Source organism: Conger conger, chromosome 15, assembly GCF_963514075.1.
Source record: "Conger conger chromosome 15, fConCon1.1, whole genome shotgun sequence".
Lineage (NCBI taxonomy): Eukaryota > Metazoa > Chordata > Actinopteri > Anguilliformes > Congridae > Conger > Conger conger.
Genome location: NC_083774.1, coordinates 28,025,892 through 28,045,561, shown reverse-complemented (window position 1 = coordinate 28,045,561; position 19,670 = coordinate 28,025,892). Strand labels below are relative to the sequence as shown.

The 19,670-nt window shown below is 45.0% G+C and overlaps 1 protein-coding gene across 1 annotated transcript in view; it reads right to left on the bottom strand.

Moving 5' to 3' along the window:
- The window catches only part of LOC133111384 (NT-3 growth factor receptor-like), a 226,899-nt gene extending 208,413 nt beyond the window's left edge, over nt 1-18,486 (bottom strand). Inside the window, exons 1-3 of the mRNA XM_061221694.1 lie at nt 18,384-18,486; nt 16,576-16,644; nt 15,800-16,498 (exon numbers count right to left, since the gene is read on the bottom strand). Of these exons, the coding sequence (XP_061077678.1) occupies nt 15,800-16,044 (245 nt within the window). The 5' untranslated portion in view covers nt 16,045-16,498; nt 16,576-16,644; nt 18,384-18,486. The remainder of the gene's footprint in view (nt 1-15,799; nt 16,499-16,575; nt 16,645-18,383) is intronic.
- Nucleotides 18,487-19,670: the final 1,184 nt, after the last annotated feature.

The window sequence follows — 19,670 nt, the reverse complement described above, 5'->3', positions numbered from 1 at the left end:
CCCTCTTGGGGGGCCATTAATGTTCTCCCAGAATTCCCTGGGCCTTGCGGCGGAGGCACGGTCAGAGATCTGGACGCCGTTCCCGGTGACTGGCAGTTTCGGTCCTGGAAAGTGTACAGCTGTTGCTTCGCCCCATTATTCAAAAGCTTTGGTAAGCATTTATAAATTATATTACACTGCGCTGGTTCTTGGCGGGCCACGCAGTCCGGAATTTAATCCTATATGCACCGCTGCCAACCACTGCCTGGCAGTCTCAGAGGACAAAGCGTAACGTGCTTAGCATTCCCCCCAAGAGGGAGGGTTTCGGTGTGGCATTCCAATCCAATCCAATGTTATTTGCATAGCCTTTTTTGAGAGACCCACTGTGAAATATGCAGAATTCAAAGGAGTAGGACCTCTGGCCATTAGGGCGTCTACGGGCCGCCTGCAGAAAACCGCAGTCCAATCATGGAGCACATTCTCTGGGTCTGTGGGGGTGGGGGGGGGGGGTGCTCATCTTCCCACTCCTGAATTCAAAAATGGATGTTTGAATACAAAAACTGGGCTATCAGAAAGACCACTGTATACTATACATCAGTGGTCGCCAACCCTGCTCCTGGAGATCTACTGTCCTGTATGTTTTCAGTCCAACCCTAACAACAAAGCACGCCTCATTCAACAGCTTCAGAGCTGCTAATTAGTAGAATCAGGTGAGCCAAAATTAGGGTTGAAGTAAAAACTTTCAGGATGGTAGATCTCCAGAAACAGGGTTTGACACACCTGCTATACATGCACGACATAATATTCCAGCTATGGACATAGCCCCATGTTAAGGTTAAAGGCAAAAAAAATCACATCACGCAGCTTGGTTTGCTTTTGTGAAAAATTGACCTCATGCAGGTGTTTATTACCTTTCAAACAGGGGAGGGGGGCAACCCAGGTCCTGGAGAACAGCAGGGTCCTGATTTTCAACGTCACTCAGAACTGAACAGATCAATAAAAGCAACCTACTGCTCAGTTTACTGATGTAATCCTGCTTTCATAGATCAGAATTGGCTGCCAATTTCAAGGTTGAGAACATAAACCAGGGGGGTATTTCACAAAGCTGGCTAACTGAGTAAGCCGGACTTCTGCGCTGAGTAAAACCCAGAACAGCCATTTTTACCAAGCTATTTTAGCCAGTTTTGTAAAATATCCCCCATTAGAGTGCTCTCCAGCCTCAGGGTCGGTTACAAACACACAGAAACCACTCTGCTCTCCCAGAGAACCCACCTGCCCAGCAGGGGACACGAAAAGCTGGTAATTATCAGAGCTACGTGGTGTTACCATACTGAATGATGCCTTTAATGTAATTATCTTATAAGAATAGAATATCGACCTTAAGGGACCGTTGCCTCAAAGGTCTGACACCATTGTGTGGCTAACCTCAACTGACCTATATGTCTAAAGACACACAAAAGAGCTGAACTCAAGAGCCTACATCAGCTAAATTCCGTGTTATTTCTAACATTTACGTACTGAATGAGCATGTTTATGAAGACAGCAGGGCTTCATCTCAGCATAGGGGCGTGTTTCGGCAGATAGTCGTCAAGCACCGGAGTTGTTTTGAGTTTTCAGGCTACCTAAGGTACTTACAGGCTAGATAAGGTCCCCGTTTAAGGATGCAACAGCTGTACCCCGCCCTGAGACTCGAGGCTACAGCCTTCAGCTGGCATGGTCCAGATGACAAACCGCCCTTGCACACCTCCGCAGGAGTTTCTGAGCGGAGAGATGGATGGAAGTACCCTTCATCCCCCGCAACCGCCACCCCCTCTCCCTCCCGAAATTAAATCAAGGTGCGGGCAGGCCCAGCCAACAGTACAGCTTGCGCGTGCTTAGCGGCGGTTTTGGGGAGGTGTCCCAGCACTGCCTGGGCTCATTCTGTCATGATTAAAGCCGGACTCCTCGTCCCTCGTAGCAGCTGCCCAATCAGGCTGCTAATCCCACGTTCTTGGCAAGGCTTGACCGCTAAAATTGGACCGAACTGTTTCCGTAAAGCTGGGGAAGAAAGATCGGGACGCCTGCTCTGACGGCTTTTTTTGGAAACTTTTCATCCTTGAGAAAAAAACAACATGACTTGAAACTAAAAGCGTTTCTACCTGAGAGGATGACAGAAAAGAAAATAACCTGCTATAAATCCTGCTCGGACTACTGCTGAGGATTGTCTCTTGACAAAACATCCCACAACATTCTGCAACATCCTACAACATCCTGCAACATCCCACAACATTCTACAAGATTCCCCAACATTCTGAAACATCCCACAACATCCTATAACACCCTACAAGGCCACACAACATCCTGCAACACCCCACAACATCCTACAAGATTCCCCAACATCCTCCAACATCCCACAACACCCCATAACATCCTGCAGCATCCCACAATGTCCTGCAGCATCCCAAAACACTCCACTACATTATACAACATCCAAGAACATCACACAACATCCTGCAACACTGTGGAACATGCCAAAACACCCTGCAATATCACGCAACATCCCACAAAACCAGCAAAATCCTGTACCATCCAGGAACATCCCCCATGAAGAATGCAGCATAATTAATCAGGTCAGTTACTAAGTCACCATGGTGCAGTTAAGACAAGCCACATTTTTCTATTCAACCTGCTTGTTCAATCAAAGCTCTCTGCTCACAGGCCAATCAGAGGCAAGATGCAAACCGTGGCGGAGGTTCTAGCAGGGAAAGTTCTGTATATGGTTGGGAGGGAAGGAGGGGGTGAGTTGGCATAAATGATTTCGTGATAATTTAGCCAAACGGACTGCTTCCAGCGAGCAAGACAGCCGCACAGACAAAGTCCCTTTCACTCCAGTCTCGCCCGTCTAAACGCCGGGGTTATTTCCAATTATCAAAATTCAAAGCAGTGACATTTCGCCGTACAATACTGCCTACGGTTAATTGAATTTGCCGGGAGACAGGTCCCCTTAAAATCATCCTTCATGTCCAATTTTGCGGAAGCTGGCAGATCACAGCTGCTTTTTCTCATCCCTGTGGGAGAGCATTTCAGCTTAACGCCATTAATGGTGCTAATATCCGGAAAAAGAAACACAATGGCAGTGTCACAGTGATGTCAAGCAAAGAGGCCCCGCAACCAGAATACAGGTGCTTATTACAGCACTGCCCTGTACAGTGAACACACTCATACAGGTGCTTATTACAGCACTGCCCTGTACAGTGAACACACTCATACAGGTGCTTATTACAGCACTGCCCTGTACAGTGAACACACTCATACAGGTGCTTATTACAGCACTGCCCTGTACAGTGAACACACTAATACAGTTGTGTATTATACTACCTGTACAGTGGACACACTTAAACAGGTGTTTATTACAGTACTTGCCTGTACATACACTTGCATCCACTCACACACACACGTATTCTCTCTCTCTCTCTCTCTCTCTCTCTCTCTCTCTCTCTCTCTCTCTCTCTCTCTCTCTCTCTCTCTCTCTCTCTCTCTCTCTCTCTCTCTCTCTCTCTCTCTCTCTCTCTCTCTCTCTCTCTCTCTCTCTCTCTCTCTCACACACACACAAATACACACACACACACACACACACACACAGGCACAGGCACAGGCACAGGCACACACGCACAGGCACAGGCACACAAATACACACACACACACACACACACTGGTTTAAGTCCTGCTTAGCTTCATTAGGGATCCATTAGCCTCACACACACGTAATGAAAGAGTTTTAATCACAGCTCATAATATGTAAATCACTGCAATCAGAGAAAAGAATTGGGAAGAAAACAAAATGCCTCTGAACTGGAATTTGCTGCAACATCTAACATGCTAAAATCCGGCACATGATCAGCAGCGTTCAGGTTTCCCATGATGCTGGGGGGGCAGGGGGTTTGAACGTGTTTTGAGTGACAGCCAAATGTGAAATCGCTCTCAAGGCCATTAGCCTATCATTCCCATCTGTGGCATTGATCCTTCGGCAGTTACCCATCCCATAACTAAACCCCTAATGCATTACGCCCAATCAGCTTCATACGGGCAGGAGCGACCCTACACCTGTCGCTAGTGAGGGATGCTCATGGTGGGGGTGGGGCAATCTCAAATACCACCACCCTCTCTCTCCCCCATCACTCCCGGCAAAGACCCCACAGCGGACAGAAACACATCCATACAGCCGACTCCCGCGGCAGGCCATGATTTGAGAGTTTGCATTAAAGTGGGCAGCTAGCATAACGTCACCGGCGTGTGTGTGAGAGAGGGAGAGAGAGAATGTGTGTGTGTGTGTGTGTGTGTGTGTGTGTGTGGGTGTGTGAGCGAGAGGGAGAGAGTGAATGTATGTGTGCATGTGTGTGTTTGCAGCATGTGTATGTGTACGCGTGCATGTGTGCATGTGTGAGTGCGCATGTGTGTGTGTTTGTGAGAGAGAATGAAAGTGTGTGTGTATCTGTGTGTTTGCAGCATATGTGTGTGTGAGAGAGTGAATGTGTGTGTGTGTGTCTGTGAGAGAGAGTGACAGAGAGAAAGAGAGAGAGTGTGTGTGCGTTTCTTTGCAGCGTGTGTGGCCATGCAAATGATAAACAGCAAACACACACAGTATATAAGGCTCATAATTCCAGGTCACTGAAGCAGAAAATCAGAGATTCTGACAAGGTCTCTCACCACTGAGCTTCCCAAATAACACACTTCATCACTGTGTTTCTGCAGCGCAGTGTGCTCCCTCCCTCTCTCTATCTCTATCACTCTCCCTCCTTCTCTCTATCTCTATCACTCTCCCTCCTTCTCTCTCTCCCTATCTATATCTATCTCTATTTATCTCTTACACTCTCCCTCCCTCTTCCTATCTCTATCACTCTCCCTCTCACTTTCTCTTCCTCTATCTCTATCACTCTCCCTCTCACTATCTATATCTATCTCTTACACTCACCCTCACTCTTTGCCTATCTCAATCTATCTCTATCACTCTCCTTCTCTTTCTCTCTATCTCTATCACTCTCTCTACTTCTCTCTCTCTATCCCTATCACTCCCTCCATCTCTTTCCCCCTAACACTCTCCCTCTCTATCACTCTCCCTCTTTCTCTCTCTCATAGTTATAAAATAATGGCACAATCAATAGCAGGAATGGCAGTGGAAGAATGAATAAATTACATAGTAATAATAATAAGGATAACCATAAAAATAGCTCTAATTTCCTGCTGTAGAGCCCCCACTTCTCTCCTCTTCCTTTCTCTCACTCTCTCTCTCCTACATGTCTCTCACTCTTGCGCCTTCATTCCCCTGACCTGTACCTGGAAGAGCCAACTGGTTTCTCTTCTAAAGCTGTACAAACGCTCACCTAACACTGTACTAACATTAGCTCATGCCACTTCCCAAGGCCTTGACAAATAATCTTATTAGAATGAAGGGAATATTCTTCACTGAACACTCTAATGCTGATGTCTTGATCACTACTGGTAATGGAAAGCAATGGAGTTTTAGAACACAGACTTTCAGAAAAACATACTCCTTAAATGGTTAAAACCGCAAGGGCCTATCAAAATATCTTGACCTTGGAATTATAAGGTTCTATCTGCATTGTGAATAGTGTTGAGATATTGAGCTTCAAAGCTTTCACATCCTAAACAACAAAACTGAAATGCAGGGCAGTTCCTCCAGGATCAAAATTACAGACACCCTAAAAGTACCTAAAAGTGAATGTACAATATCAAAATTCTGTCAAATTGCCCAATAAACAACATATTCATGACACTCATTTATTTCAAAAATGTCAGTTAGAACCGTAGAATACTAAGGACTCGACATTTTCCATTCTGCTTGTCAATGAATCTGTGTGACAGTCTCTCCGTGCTATTCATACTAGCTGCATCTGAAACGGACAACAAACGCCCTTCAAACGCTTTCCCAACGCTCTAGCAACGCTCTGCAACGGACATAAGCCAACCAAGCCACAGGCCCACCAGCTAAGGGAACCAATCGCACATTAGCTGTGACCCTGACCCGTAACGCCTGTCCTCCTTCTCTTGTTTTCCCAAACTTCTCGTCCTTCTGCCGCGTCTGCGCTCATCTTCTTTGCTAACGCAGAAAGGACGAGGTCCGTTCACGGCTTCCTCTTCACCTCGGATGTTCCCTTCATCCTAATCGCCGTTGGTGGCCGTGGATACGAAAGCGGTGCTTCTAAACCGCCTCAGAAGGAAGAAATTATCACGGCGAAATGAAATATGAGTTCATTTTTTAAGTAGCCTCGCTCTTGATTTGCCTGGCTGTCTCTCCGAGTGTTCGAACACACGGGAAGTGGAGAAGTCTTGTCAAAGCCCTGCTCATCACACTGTTTGCCTCATCTGAAGTACTGCAAGTGTGCAGTTTCATCAGCACGCCCGGACGATAAACAAGCGTTTATTTCCCCTACAATCTTGTCATTTGTTTCCTTTCTTGTGTTAAGTGCTGCTCAAGCTCCTTTTTAAACTGAATTTCACACAGAGAGGCCATTTATCACTCCCCTGTACAACAGTGCTGCACTTCCTGTAAATCCCCCAATGTTGCAGTTACTGTATATCCCCCAGTGCTGCAGTTACTGTATATCCCCCAGTGCTGCAGTTACTGTAAATCACCCAGTGCTGCAGTTACTATAAATCCCCCAGTGCTGCAGTTACTGTAAATCCCCCAGTGCTGCAGTTACTGTATATCCCCCAGTGCTGCAGTTACTGTATATCCCCCAGTGCTGCAGTTACTGTATATCCCCCAGTGCTGCAGTTACTGTATACCCCCCAGTGCTGCAGTTACTGTATATCCCCCAGTGCTGCAGTTACTGTATATGACCCCGTGCTGCAGTTACACATACATACACAGTCAGTCACAGTCACCCACAAAGACACACTCACACAATCTCTGTCATATACAAACAAAACACACACACAGAAACACACAAACTCTATCACACACACACATTCACACTGTATATCACACATACATATGCGGGCACATGCAAACGTGTACACACACGCACACACACACACACACACACACAAAAGAGTGGGCTAACAACCATATTGAAAACGTGTCTACACTCCAAACACTCCTAACACACTCACCATACAGAGAGCTTCTAGGGAGCCTACAGCAGCACAGAAGAACAAGCGTCTCCTCACACACATTATTTACCCTGACCACATGAGCTCCCCTTGTTCCACGCCCCTTCCTCACTACGAGTTCCCACTGCTATTTTACAGTTCATGAATATTCATCAACAGGCATGCCCATGGGATAAAACATCCATTGCCACAGCATTGTCCTTGGACAAGCCCCTTTCATACATATTCATAAGATGCACCAAGCTGGAAAGTTTTGGCTTGCAGAGACACAAACTTTCAATGTTAAGAAAACTGACCTGACCATCTGGCTGATCTATAGAATCTGTGCTCTCGTTGTCAGGTGGGAGGCCCCGTTTTTAGCTCGCCTTTTCGACAAATCGCCGCTTTCCACAGCAACTCTCGACGGGACCTGCGGGAGGTATACGCGGGGCCACATTCCTCCCTGTCCAAATTCCTGTAGGGAATTCCTGCCAGCCCTAAGAACTCTCCAGAGAATTCTACAGAGAATTCCCTTAAAGGGTTAGAGCTGAATAGCTTAAGCCATGGGATGGTTCATAATTAGCTATTGTGGTGCCATCAAGGAACATTAAGGTGTTGTCCACCAGGGACCAGCATTGGCTCTACTGACAGGTATGGCCACAACTGTGTGAAACCATTGTAATCACCATAGCTGTGGCCCATTACCTATTTATTAGGATACATAAGAGAGGCCTGGTTCACAGGCCTGGGAAAAAGGTGATTGTGGGGGTTTTTTTGATCTGAGTTTTGACCTGGGTTTTGTTTCTAGGTTTGGATTCCTTTCCTTTTGATGATTTTTGTTACCATTTTACATTTACATTTTAGTCATTTGGCAGACGCTTTTAATCCAAAGCGACTTACAAGTGCATAGGTTCTACCATAAGTCAGAGCATCACATCCAGAAACTAGCAAAATACACAGGAAATGCTGTTCTAAACATAGTTGTCATCAGAAGTGTTTTTTTTTTTTTTTTTTTTTTTTTGGGGGGGGGGTTAGACAAGGATAGGGATATCAGAAAGGAGGGGCAGGGGAAATCAGGAGGGAGTTTGAAAAGGTGGGTTTTGAGTCTGCGTCGAAATAGGGGGAGGGATTCTGCTGTTCTGACAGTGGTAGGCAGGTCATTCCACCACTGAGGAACCAGAACGGAAAACAGGCGTGAACGTGCAGCTCGACCGCCAGGTGCACGTAGAGAGGGAACCGTAAGGCGACCAGAGCTGGCAGACCGGAGTGGTCTAGCTGGGGAGTAGGGAGTGATCAGGGATTGTATGTAAGGTGGGGCAGTCCCCTTAGCAGCCTGAAATGCCAACACTAGGGCCTTGAAACGGATGCGTGCGGCAATGGGAAGCCAGTGGAGGCCAATGAGAAGCGGGGTGACATGAGCCGACCTGGGCTGATTGGTGATCAGGCGGGCTGCAGCATTCTGGACCAGCTGGAGGGGCTTGATGGCACACGCTGGGAGACCGGCTAGGAGGGATTTGCAGTAATCCAGGCGGGAAATGACGAGCGCCTGGACTAGGAGCTGGGTGGCTTTCTCAGTCAGGAGATGACGGATACGGCGTATATTATACAGAAAGAACCTGCAAGTTCTGGCAGTGGAGGATACTTGTGGAGCCAGGGTGAGGCAGTTATCAAGAGTCACCCCAAGATTCTTTGCCGTACGGGAGGAGGAAACTACAAAGTCCTCAACAGTCAATGAGAGGTCGATTGACGGAGAGGACTTAGCAGGAATGTAGAGAAGCTCAGCTTTGGCAAGGCTGAGCTTCAGGTGATGGGAAGTCATCCACGCAGAGATATCAGCCAAGCAGGCAGAGATCTGTGTGGTGATTTGGGTGTCGGGGGGGAAGGAAATGAAGAGTTGGGTGTCATCAGCGTAGGAGTGATAAGAAAAGCCGTGGGAAGAGATAACAGAACCAAGAGACATGGTGTATAGCGAGAAGAGGAGAGGCCCAAGAACCGAGCCCTGCGGGATTCCAGTTCGTAGGGGTTGAGGGTCGGAGACTGCGCCCCTCCAAGTCACCTGGTAGGAGCGACCAGAGAGGTAGGAGGAAAACCAAGCGAGTGCAGAACCTGTGACACCCATCCCAGACAGCGATGAGAGCAGAATCTCATGGTTGACTGTATCGAAGGCGGCTGACAGGTCGAGGAAGATGAGGACAGAGGAGAGGGATTTTGCTTTAGCAGAGTGGAGTGCCTCAGTGACCGCGAGCAGGGCGGTTTCAGTGGAGTGGCCACTCTTGAAGCCAGACTGGTTGGGGTCATGGAGATTGTTGTGGAGAAGATAAGTGGACAGTTGGGAGCAGACCGCCCGTTCCAGGGTTTTAGCGAGAAAGGGAAGAAGAGAGACAAAGTTACCAAGTTGGCCATTTTCTTTATTTCTGAATAATTTCTATGATTGAATGAGATTTTATTAAATAAAAGGCGGTAAGCAACCAATTTCTCTTGCTTTGATTTGTCTGTTCACCCTGCGATCAGTGGCCACCCCCAGCCCTGCATCACAATACGGAAGAATTTGCTGTTTTACACCTCCGCAAAAGAAACAAGTGTGGAGGTGTAATGGCAAAATGTTAATGGTAGTACAGGCCCAAGCAGGCATGTGCTATACACCGCATTACTGAGTACCCAGTGAAACATTCCCATAAATTACCCACATGCCTTTAAAATTATACGGTTCTAACTGACATTTTACTGACAAATTGTCAAGTATGAAAACATTCTAAATTTAAAGGTACAATAGGATTTTTGTGTTAAAACATTGTTACAAGACCATTGTAAATCCCTTCCTATCATTGAAAAAGCCTCACTGACATGTTGACTCACCCTCTGCCTGTGTTTATAATCCTTAAATTCGGGTTTCAAAATATACAGTTGATGGACACACCTGTACCAAAACATTGTATAGCTGTACAATAATTCAAGCTCATTGGTTGAAAATTGGTTCTAATTGTCACAGCCAATTAGGGTGAGGTTTTTAAGGTCAGCGCATTCACAGAGAAGGGGGAGGGATAAACAGTGTTGTGGTTTGAGGGTGCGTGTTGCTGCAATTCCTCTCTTGGCTGTTAGAAGTCTGAAATTACCTATTGTACCTTAAAAAGGTTGTATCTGCTTGGAGCCCATTCACTTCAGTATATTTTACTCAGAGCGCAGCTAGAACCTTATAATTCCAAGGTCACAATGTGTTATTAGCGCAACCGAGATAAACACAAAGCGAAGAAGCATGGGCCCCATTTAGCCGTTCAGTATGTCCCCATCAGGAACTCCCCGATTTCGGCACTCTCCACACATCACGTTCAGAACCCAGCGAACACAAAACATTCTCGCAATGTAACTGAAACGTTCTGTGAATGTTGCAACGCTGCCGCAACATTGCGAGAACGTTTCATGTCAGCCGGGAAGGGCTCCGTTCGCTTTCTGCCATTTTCTCTCCTCTCCCTCCCTCTCTTTCTCATCCCTCTTTCCTCCTCTCACTCATACATGTTCCGTGCATACATCCCTCGTTCCGTTGCCGGTGACAATCCATTAGGAAGGTAAAAGATTACGCAGCTTAATACAGGACTCGTCTCACTCAGTGCAGGGATGGCAATTAGGCTAATGGATCCCCTTGCTGAAAACAGATGAGCTTCACTCAGGGTGCTCAATTAGACTGACACTTAATGTATGGAAGACTGATAATACACAGAGTGGCAAGCTGACGGGTAATCACAAGAACACAGCAAACTAAAAAACAAAAACAAAAAAAAACTAATCAAATCCATGACCATTGCTCTCTCTGCCACTCCTGCATTTGACACGTACGCATACAAAGAATGCACGTGCACACACACAAATGCACACACAGAGTAGCCATACCATGGTGTATCCTGCCCCTGCTGAATGGATAACTTTTAAGTATGTGAGGGCTTTGTTACTTAGTACCTCAATGGGAGGCCTCATGAGGAAACTACGCTGGTGCTGGTGGGCCAATAGGGGGTGATCTTTCATCTGGTCAATTAAAGCAAGGTCCTGACTCACTGTGATCCTAGGAAATCCTATTCTTATAGATCCCACATTCATTACAATATGTAAGGGCTTCCCCAGTGTCCTGGCTAAATTACCAACCTGGCTCTCTCTTCCAGCTACCTACACATCCCCAATCGGCTAAAAATTGTTCTCTCCCTCTCCACCCCAGCTGATGTGTGGTGAGCGTTCTGGCACAAAATGGCTGCCGTGCATCACCCAAGTGGGTGGAGTTTCGCCCCCATCACTGCAGAGTACTTATAAAAATGCAAGGAGGTTTTATTATTAAAATTATCACATTGAGTCATTAGTACACACACAAAATACATGCATACCCACACAATTACATAACTCATACACATCAACGCACAAACATGTACACACATCAACATAAAAATGCATATGTGAAAGTATACACACCCACACACCACACACACACAAAACCAGGGCTTGAATACTTTTGAGCTCTCCCTTAGCACATACATGTTACTTGAATAGGCCCATAAAGCTTGTTGTTCAAATCCCCAACTCTCTCAGTTTCAGATCCTGAATTGAGAAAACCACCAAAGGTAGGATGAGAGCAAGCAATGCATACCAAGGACAGATGAGAAACATGTTAGCTGGCCTCCGGCAATTAGCCATGGCTGTGGCGGTCCGATAAGCCTCATGCTGAAAGCACAGCAAGCGTGTTTAACGCGAGCGGAAGCTATCTTTCCGAAAATACAAAAAAACTCGCAAATCATGCTGTTTCCACTTCCTATGGGGAAGGAACCCTCGGATTCCGACAGGGTTTATGCAACTCTCACAAGCCGCTCCACTTCCAGGCGAAGTTGGCCTGAATTTCAAACGTTTGAATCCCACCCAGCGGATAACTTCTACCACCGCATGCCAAAGCCTGCTGCGTACTTTTCACTGAATAAAAACCCCCCAGCTTTTAAATTATGCCACCTCCTATCAGATTTACCGTCGAATTGCCATTGGAAGAAACTGACGAAAATATCTTGAGCCAAATGAAGTGTGCCATGACAGAGGTTACGGGCGGGGCGTGGCGGGAATGGGGGTTAGGGGAGGGACAACAAATTGATTACTCTGTCAATAATGGTAAGGTTTTAACGAGTAGTAAAACAATGAAGCTGTTCCTATTCTAGAGAAGCTTTCTCGCCACGGTTTCCAGGGAAACCCACTCATGTGAGCCTTCAATTAATTTAGGCTGATCGAGCTACTGCTAACTAAACGTTGATCTGAAATCTGATAGGCCTATGGCCTGAAAGGTATCTGTTGTTTCAAGAACGTTTGTTTCAATAAAAGGTAACAAGTAAATTCGTTTTTTGGGAAGTCGTGTTTATTGGCTCAACAGACTTAGGTAGATTCATTTGAGCGCCTAGGGATTATAGACTAATTTTGGGGAAGACTTGGTGTTGCTGGGGGGAGCAGTATTTCAACAACTAGGCCCTAAATATAGATCATTGCTCTAAAACTCCCGAATAAATATCTACTTTCTATAACAAGAAAGACACCTCCAACAGTACATTAATTAATTCACAAATTAACATAGAGATAACATTTCAAAAAGAGAACAGACAATTCCGCCTACTGCATTTCGGCTGCTCGTTCGCTTATTTCATAAGCAGAAAAATAAGCTCATCATTTGCTTTAATGAAATAAAAACGTAAAAATACAAAGAGATGTCAAACACACAAAAGTATTAAAGTAGCAGCTCAGGCAAGATCTGAATAACTGACATATCTGAGAGAAGAATGAAAAATAAGCAGAATAGCATTACGACCATTTCAAATGTAAGAGGAGAAAGTGGGGAAAACTGTGCGGAGCATGCGTATTAGCATAAAATGGGTAAACTGAGATTGAACTGGAGAGCCTGAAAAGGGCATATCACAGCCAACAGGTAACCTTGCGAAAAAGGACCTTTTTTTCCGCTTTTTTGTGACTGTCGGACCAAACCGCAATTCGGCATCAGAAGGAATGAATGGACCGAAGACAGTTATTCCAGTCCTATTAAAACAGGATATAGGGGGAAGGCAACATACAAGGTTCATAACAGATGTGCATACAGTAACAGCCGCACGCCTACATCTACGTACGCACGCGCGCGCACATACACAGCACACAGACACACACAAGCGCATACTATTCAGAAACTCATTACTCTCCCTGGAGACCGATGCGATCATGCGAGTCGAAGCGCTTATACGTTCACGGCTGTTTCAAGGTCACAGCTTGAACATGTCCGTGTATGTAAGAATTAATTTAGCCAAACTCAATCCTCCTCCGCATTATTCATATAGGGGGAGCGAGCGAGAGACGGGGGAGAGAGAAAAAATAATGACACAGACCGGATTCTGTTCCCAGACAAAAAACTGAAGGACTCGGAAGGGTAACAAATGACGTCTCTCGTGTTCTGCTTGATAAATGCTTTTAATCGTATCTGTGTACAAATGCGCAGCCAGACGGAAGAGTTCGGGCGCAAACTGGGAGCTGTCCAACAGACAGGGTGCTGACAGGCAGGACGTCGCGTCCCCAGGGTTGCAGGTGTATCCTATCCGCAGGACTAAAATGTCAATATTCAAGGGGTTAATTTTTTTTTTTTTTTTTTTTTTTAATTTTAACTGCCCGATCTTAGTGTGAAACCTGAACTGATTCTGAAAACATTGCATTTAGAAAACAGCGATAGCTTATGGCCAACAAGCTTGCGTTTCTCACATCTGAAAGGCAAGTGTATATTCACACAAAGCAATGTTCGTTTACAGCCCACTCGACAATTCTATACTCCCTCTAAAAAAGCAACCAGTCTCCCCTCTAGTGGCCTAGACCAGTGCGGCGAGAACACGCGTACAGAATTGGCATAGCCTATACGGGGAAAGAGCAGATTTTTCTAAAGCAGAATTTTTCGTATTATACCATTACACATATGGCTAAATTCACTGCTGGTAAATATATAGAAACCGTACTGCTTCCTGTTCAATTGGCGTTATCACTTCACCACTTAAAGCCGATGGAATAGGAGTGAATTCAGTACAAAGCAAAGAGGTTGTCATGGCATCCTCGTTCTTGGCTATTCTCTGCAAAGAATCAATAATGAATCGGGTTTTTTGTTCCATGGGAACTGCCCAACTTTGCTTCCGACAACATGCTCCCCTTTGGACCACGAACACCCACTGAAAAGAAAATATTTTGTTCTAAATGAATCGCGTAAAAATACTTTTCTACCGAAACGTCTTGGTGAGTGATGGCTGTGAATGACAATGACCGCGTTTTAAATTCACCAGAGTTTCACTGAGGAAACGTAAAGACGTAAGATTCGAAGCTATAAAAGCCTATAAACGGTTATCCCTGACGAAAGGAGAAACCTTCGAGTGAAAAGTAGGCTGTCATCACTGTCCATGTTCTATTTTTGAGAAGCCACTATTTATAGTATGTAAAGCGAACTCCTCTGGGATCCCGAGAATAAGGAAAATGTTTAGGTGACGAGAACACCTTTGCCATAGAGAGTGGGGAAATTAAGACCAGGCAACCTTAACTCACACTTGTCAAACACTATCACATTACACCTTGGGTGAAATAGAACAAAAGAAAATCGTTGTTAATCGCGCGCGAGTGTGTGTGTGTGTGTGTGTGTGTGTGTGTGTCTGCGTGCGCGCGCGCGAACGCGCGCGTTAAATAATAATTGTGGGAGTAACACACATCACGGACTATCGCCCGCTGCCTCACAGTCAATTTCTAGGGTATAATTTTGACTCACTCGTCACCACCAATGATACACCAAAAGCGAAAATCGGTGCCGAGTTCAGTCAATATGCAGCTGATAGGACGCCTCGATGCTAAAACGGTCCAGAATTCAAGGATACCATGATTGAGATACTTTTCACACACAGATTGAAAAGGGCTCATTGGCAATACAAGGGGTGTCTATATCTTGTCAGCTCTCCCTGAGAACGAATCTTTTTTTCCAGTACAAGGCACCTTTTCACGTACCACAGATGGCAAACGCTGTGACAAAATTCCTTTAAAGTCCCTGCCAGGAATATAAATCAGGCCCCATCAACTCGCATTTGAGATGCAAAGACGGTTGATACATCACTCTTGAGATGTGGCAATTAGATTTGAAAGTGTGTCCGCTTTCATCCCCCTGCGTCCCCAGAGTGTCGCCGATTTATACCGGATAGAATATTTCCACCCTCTGCTTCTGCTTTTGTCAGAACGGACACAGAGTCAGCCGGAGAACAGATAGGCATTTCAGATATAAATGCGAAAAGCGTCCAGTGTTCACTCGGTCGGAAAACAAGATGCTAAGTGATGCGCGTTGGGAGCCATTTCAACAACAGGTCTGTTCCCCCAGTCACAGTTAAGAACGCAACGATAGTGCCCAAAAACTATAACCATAAACTACCACGTTAGTGCTGCAGTGCAGAACGCATTATCGAGCATGTAAATAACACAATAACGCACAACCAGGAAATTTTGTACAAGTTAAATCCCTATAAAGATCCACGGACGAACCGATCGTTCGGGTGAAAGACATAGTACATGCAAGTAACAGAAATCCTCCGTACACTAATTTCCGTTCAGTCGTGAAAGGCTGGTTGAGAGGCTGAATGTAGCAACATAAAAAGAGACAGAGAAACGGGGTTAAATTCCACACATGTACTTGACATGTGACGTTAACTTTAAGGGGACTTACATGGATGTGATGTTCTTGAAGAGGTCTTGAATGTTGTTGCTGTTATTTCCGTTAGTCCCGGTGTCTTGCAGCGCCAGCAAAGGGAAGAATTTCCCATTGTCGGACTTATTGCAGTAGATCTCGGTTGGGGAACAGCTGCAGGTTGGCGGGCAGTCCAGCATGGAGCTCAGATAGTCCTGAAAGATGCTTAAGAGCAACAATACCCTCCACCAGCAAATCTTGGGTGTACAGAAGGATAGATCCATGGTCTCCGGTGCCAGAAAAGAGTTGAGTATCCACTGGTATCTAATTGTAAATTTATGTGTGTCGTGTGTCTTCAATGTGTCTGTATGTACGGTGTGATGATGTTTGTGTGTATGTGCGCGCGGGCGTGTTAATGAGTGTGGAGGTATGTCAAATTAATGCGAATGCTGTCGCGTGTCGATATATTCGAGGCCATAAAAAATATCGATAAAGAAAAAAAAATACTCCGTTAGAGCAAAAGTGGCTGAAAAATAAATACTCCCGGTCTGTCTTCCTCTCGAGACTGCATTGTACGGGTTACCGCGTCTTCTGCTGCTGTTAGCCGCTTAGCTCCAGGTTGTTTCCGCACTGCTCTGAGACTTGGAGCAATAGCATTACGAACAGAGACGAGGAAATGAGAAGTCCGTGCACCGAGCATCAAGTCCCACCTACTGGTCAGAATTAAAACTGACACACCTGCAAAATAGGGAAGATACCAAATCAGATCACAGCAGGCATAGCAAGTCAGTAAAAAAACGACGGTGCAGACTCACCGATGACGACAAACTAAGCAGTGCGCAATCAATGTTTTCAAGTGGTCGTTAATGCACGTCTGGCAAGTTCTTAAATAGACAAAAACAGAATTTAAATAAAATTCAAATAAGATTAATGCTGCGACTATTAATGGATGCTGTCTCTCACAAATTTATCCGTTAGCAACCAATGACTCTATTTTTGACCTAATAATTAAAGCTTGACTTTTAACTGGAAACTGCACTGTGCGCGGGTAAGATTTTAATGAAACTGCACCGATGTACTCGTCGAAGGGCGTGGCATTGGACAATTCATAGCTCATAATTCGCCCCCCGAGGCGAACGGTCTGGAAACTATCCTTCTGTCGTTAAAGCTTGGCTGCCGATCACCACACAATTAGTTTTTGTTGTATGCAGTTGTGCTATTATAATGACCAAACCATTTTTTGCGATGTGATATGAAATTAAACTGACCGTAAAGTCTATTTCCCACCTCACTGCTAAACAACAGACGATATTTTTATATAATTAGGCAATTAACGGTATATAATTAGACTATTTGTCTATATGTTTTTCTACAAATAGCCTAATTGTCATTAACTAATAGGCGGTACCGTTCTGCAATTACAGAGAAGAGTTGAATAACGCATTGTGTCTGATGTACGCATCTTCACGAAGTTGTTTTAGAAGCAGACAGTCTCGTGATCAGGTACAAATTTTGTCACTTTTGTGAGAACATTTTGGTCGGTGTTTCAATGCTATGAAGCAAACAGGGGTACGTAACCTATCGATGATATTGACGACAGCGTGGAAAATTGAACCGGATCATCTCTAATGCGTGGTGGGAACAAAGCAGATTTGTCAGGTAGGCGCTCCTTAACCGACGCTCAGTCGGTTCGGCCAAATTAAAAATCCATAGCCTAACATATTACCACGGGTCTATTATTGGCTGCAATTAGCGCACCCCGTGGCTCCTTTGTGGTTTTGCAATTCCCAACTGGATAACATGTCTTAAGTAATTATGCTTCATACATACCACAAATCAATAGCTGACTGTAATACGAGCGTAGGCCTACATTGCAAAGAATTGCTAGCTACGTCTTCACATTAAAGGTGTAACGCATCACACAGGTCAGTAAGATTAATGTTCGGCTATAGCGACAGTGTAAGAAAATATTACCAAACGTTACCGAAGGGATGGCATCAAATTGGACTGAAAGGAGAGACAAAATATGGTAGGCCTAAATGTAAACCATGTTTAACTCATGTTTCAATAAATAACCGTTTCATGATGGGGAATATCACAATTCCCAGGATGCAGTTTGAAAATATATGAATAGAGGCAGTTCAGAGAGGGGATGGAAGCAAACCTATTACGCCAGAGAGCCGTATTGTGCATGTAGGCCTAATCATGCACATTTCGACTTCAGCTTCCTAAATTTCTAAATAAAACTTCTATTCTGTCTGGGATCACATTGATTTGGCAACTTTTTTCTATCAATTTATTTTTATTTGTTTTTACATGTCCTCGTAGTTTTATTAATGCAGGCTCACGGCTATTTTCGAGGTGAGCTCAATGTTGTTGCGTGGCATTGCGGTTATACGTTATGTTTCGTTCTCAAATAGCCTATGACTTCGACTTGTGTTTGTTTTCTGGTCGACAGTAATTAGATGTGCGTTAATTAGATCACATCATTGATTTGGCTACGACTGCATTTTCACTGACAGGGCCTTAAACACAGAACAGGATGTGCACATAACACATATGCCAGCATTAGACCTATAAGGACTTTAACAGCTGCCTACAAATTTGAATTATTTATAATCACCTGTTTGCAGAACCCTCTGACCTAACGTAGGCTACACCGGAAAGAATATTGAAAAAAGCTTCTCAATCCCTTTCGGCAGATAAGAACAGTTTAAATATCTCAGAATTCCATGGAGATGATTGTTATATCCCTTCCTTCACCCTCGTGCTGACACGGCAAGCTCTCGCTGTATTTCGCATTCAGTTTTTTTTTTTTTTTTCAAAGAAAAGGTGGGCGTACAAGAGATAACATGACCTGCGTCGTGTATAGCGGATGCTGTACGCGGATGTGAAATGGAAGTAATTTCCGCTACACCGACCCTGCATTGTGCTTGCATTTTAAGAACGGTTTGCGCCATTAAGTTCAACAGTTGCCCCTTGCAGTAGTAAAGTGTTTTGCGCCTAATCTGTTTGCGGTCAGTGGCCGATATGTCTGGTTCGATGGTGAAGTAGGAAATCACGAGGTGGTCAAAGCCGCAAGCTTCATAATTAGGGAGCGTAAGAAGACTAAAGATAAGGCTTACCATGTCAACGTTATCGCCATGCTGCCCTTCCTCCACACAGTGTCATTGAGAATATTACGGTTTCAAAGAAGGACTTGGAAATATTTATCTCTGTACAGATCTCACCTCACCTTAGATGCACTGCAAGTTAATTTATAATAATAATAAAGTGCATATCCACCGAAACTCACATATTCAACATTGTCAGGTAGTACTAAAATGACAGCTCATTTAACCGATCGTTTACAGTTTTGTATCTTGATGAAGGGTATGAGACACACCGCCTCACCTAGGAGTCAAAACTGCAAGGCTCTAGTCAAGTTAAACACCACCCTCCCATCATGGAGTTTTAGCCGGCAATTTTATCCAAAGCGCCTTACAGTCGATTAGACTAAGCAACCCCCTGGAGCAATGTAAGCTTAAGGGCCTTGCTCAAGGGCCCAACAGCTGCATGGATCTTATCATGGCTACACCGGGGCTTGAACCGGCAACCCTCCAGGTCCCAGTCATGTATCTTAGCCATTAGGATACAGGCTGATGGTCCAAGTTTATGTTTTATGGGACTTTGATTCATAATTCAGAGATTCCCTTCAGCATGGGTTTTTATTGGCAGGCAGCAGGGCGTGGTCCACGCCAGTCTTGCATACTTTTCTGTGCTGGATTCATCTTGCCTGTTGCAACCAAGGTTTGCACTTTTCGAGAGTATTTCATAGGTTCCAATACTCCAGACAGGCTCAGTAAAGTGTAGAAAAGTATTTGCATCCAAAACAGGTCTGATCTATATAGCACTTTACCAGCTTGGATGA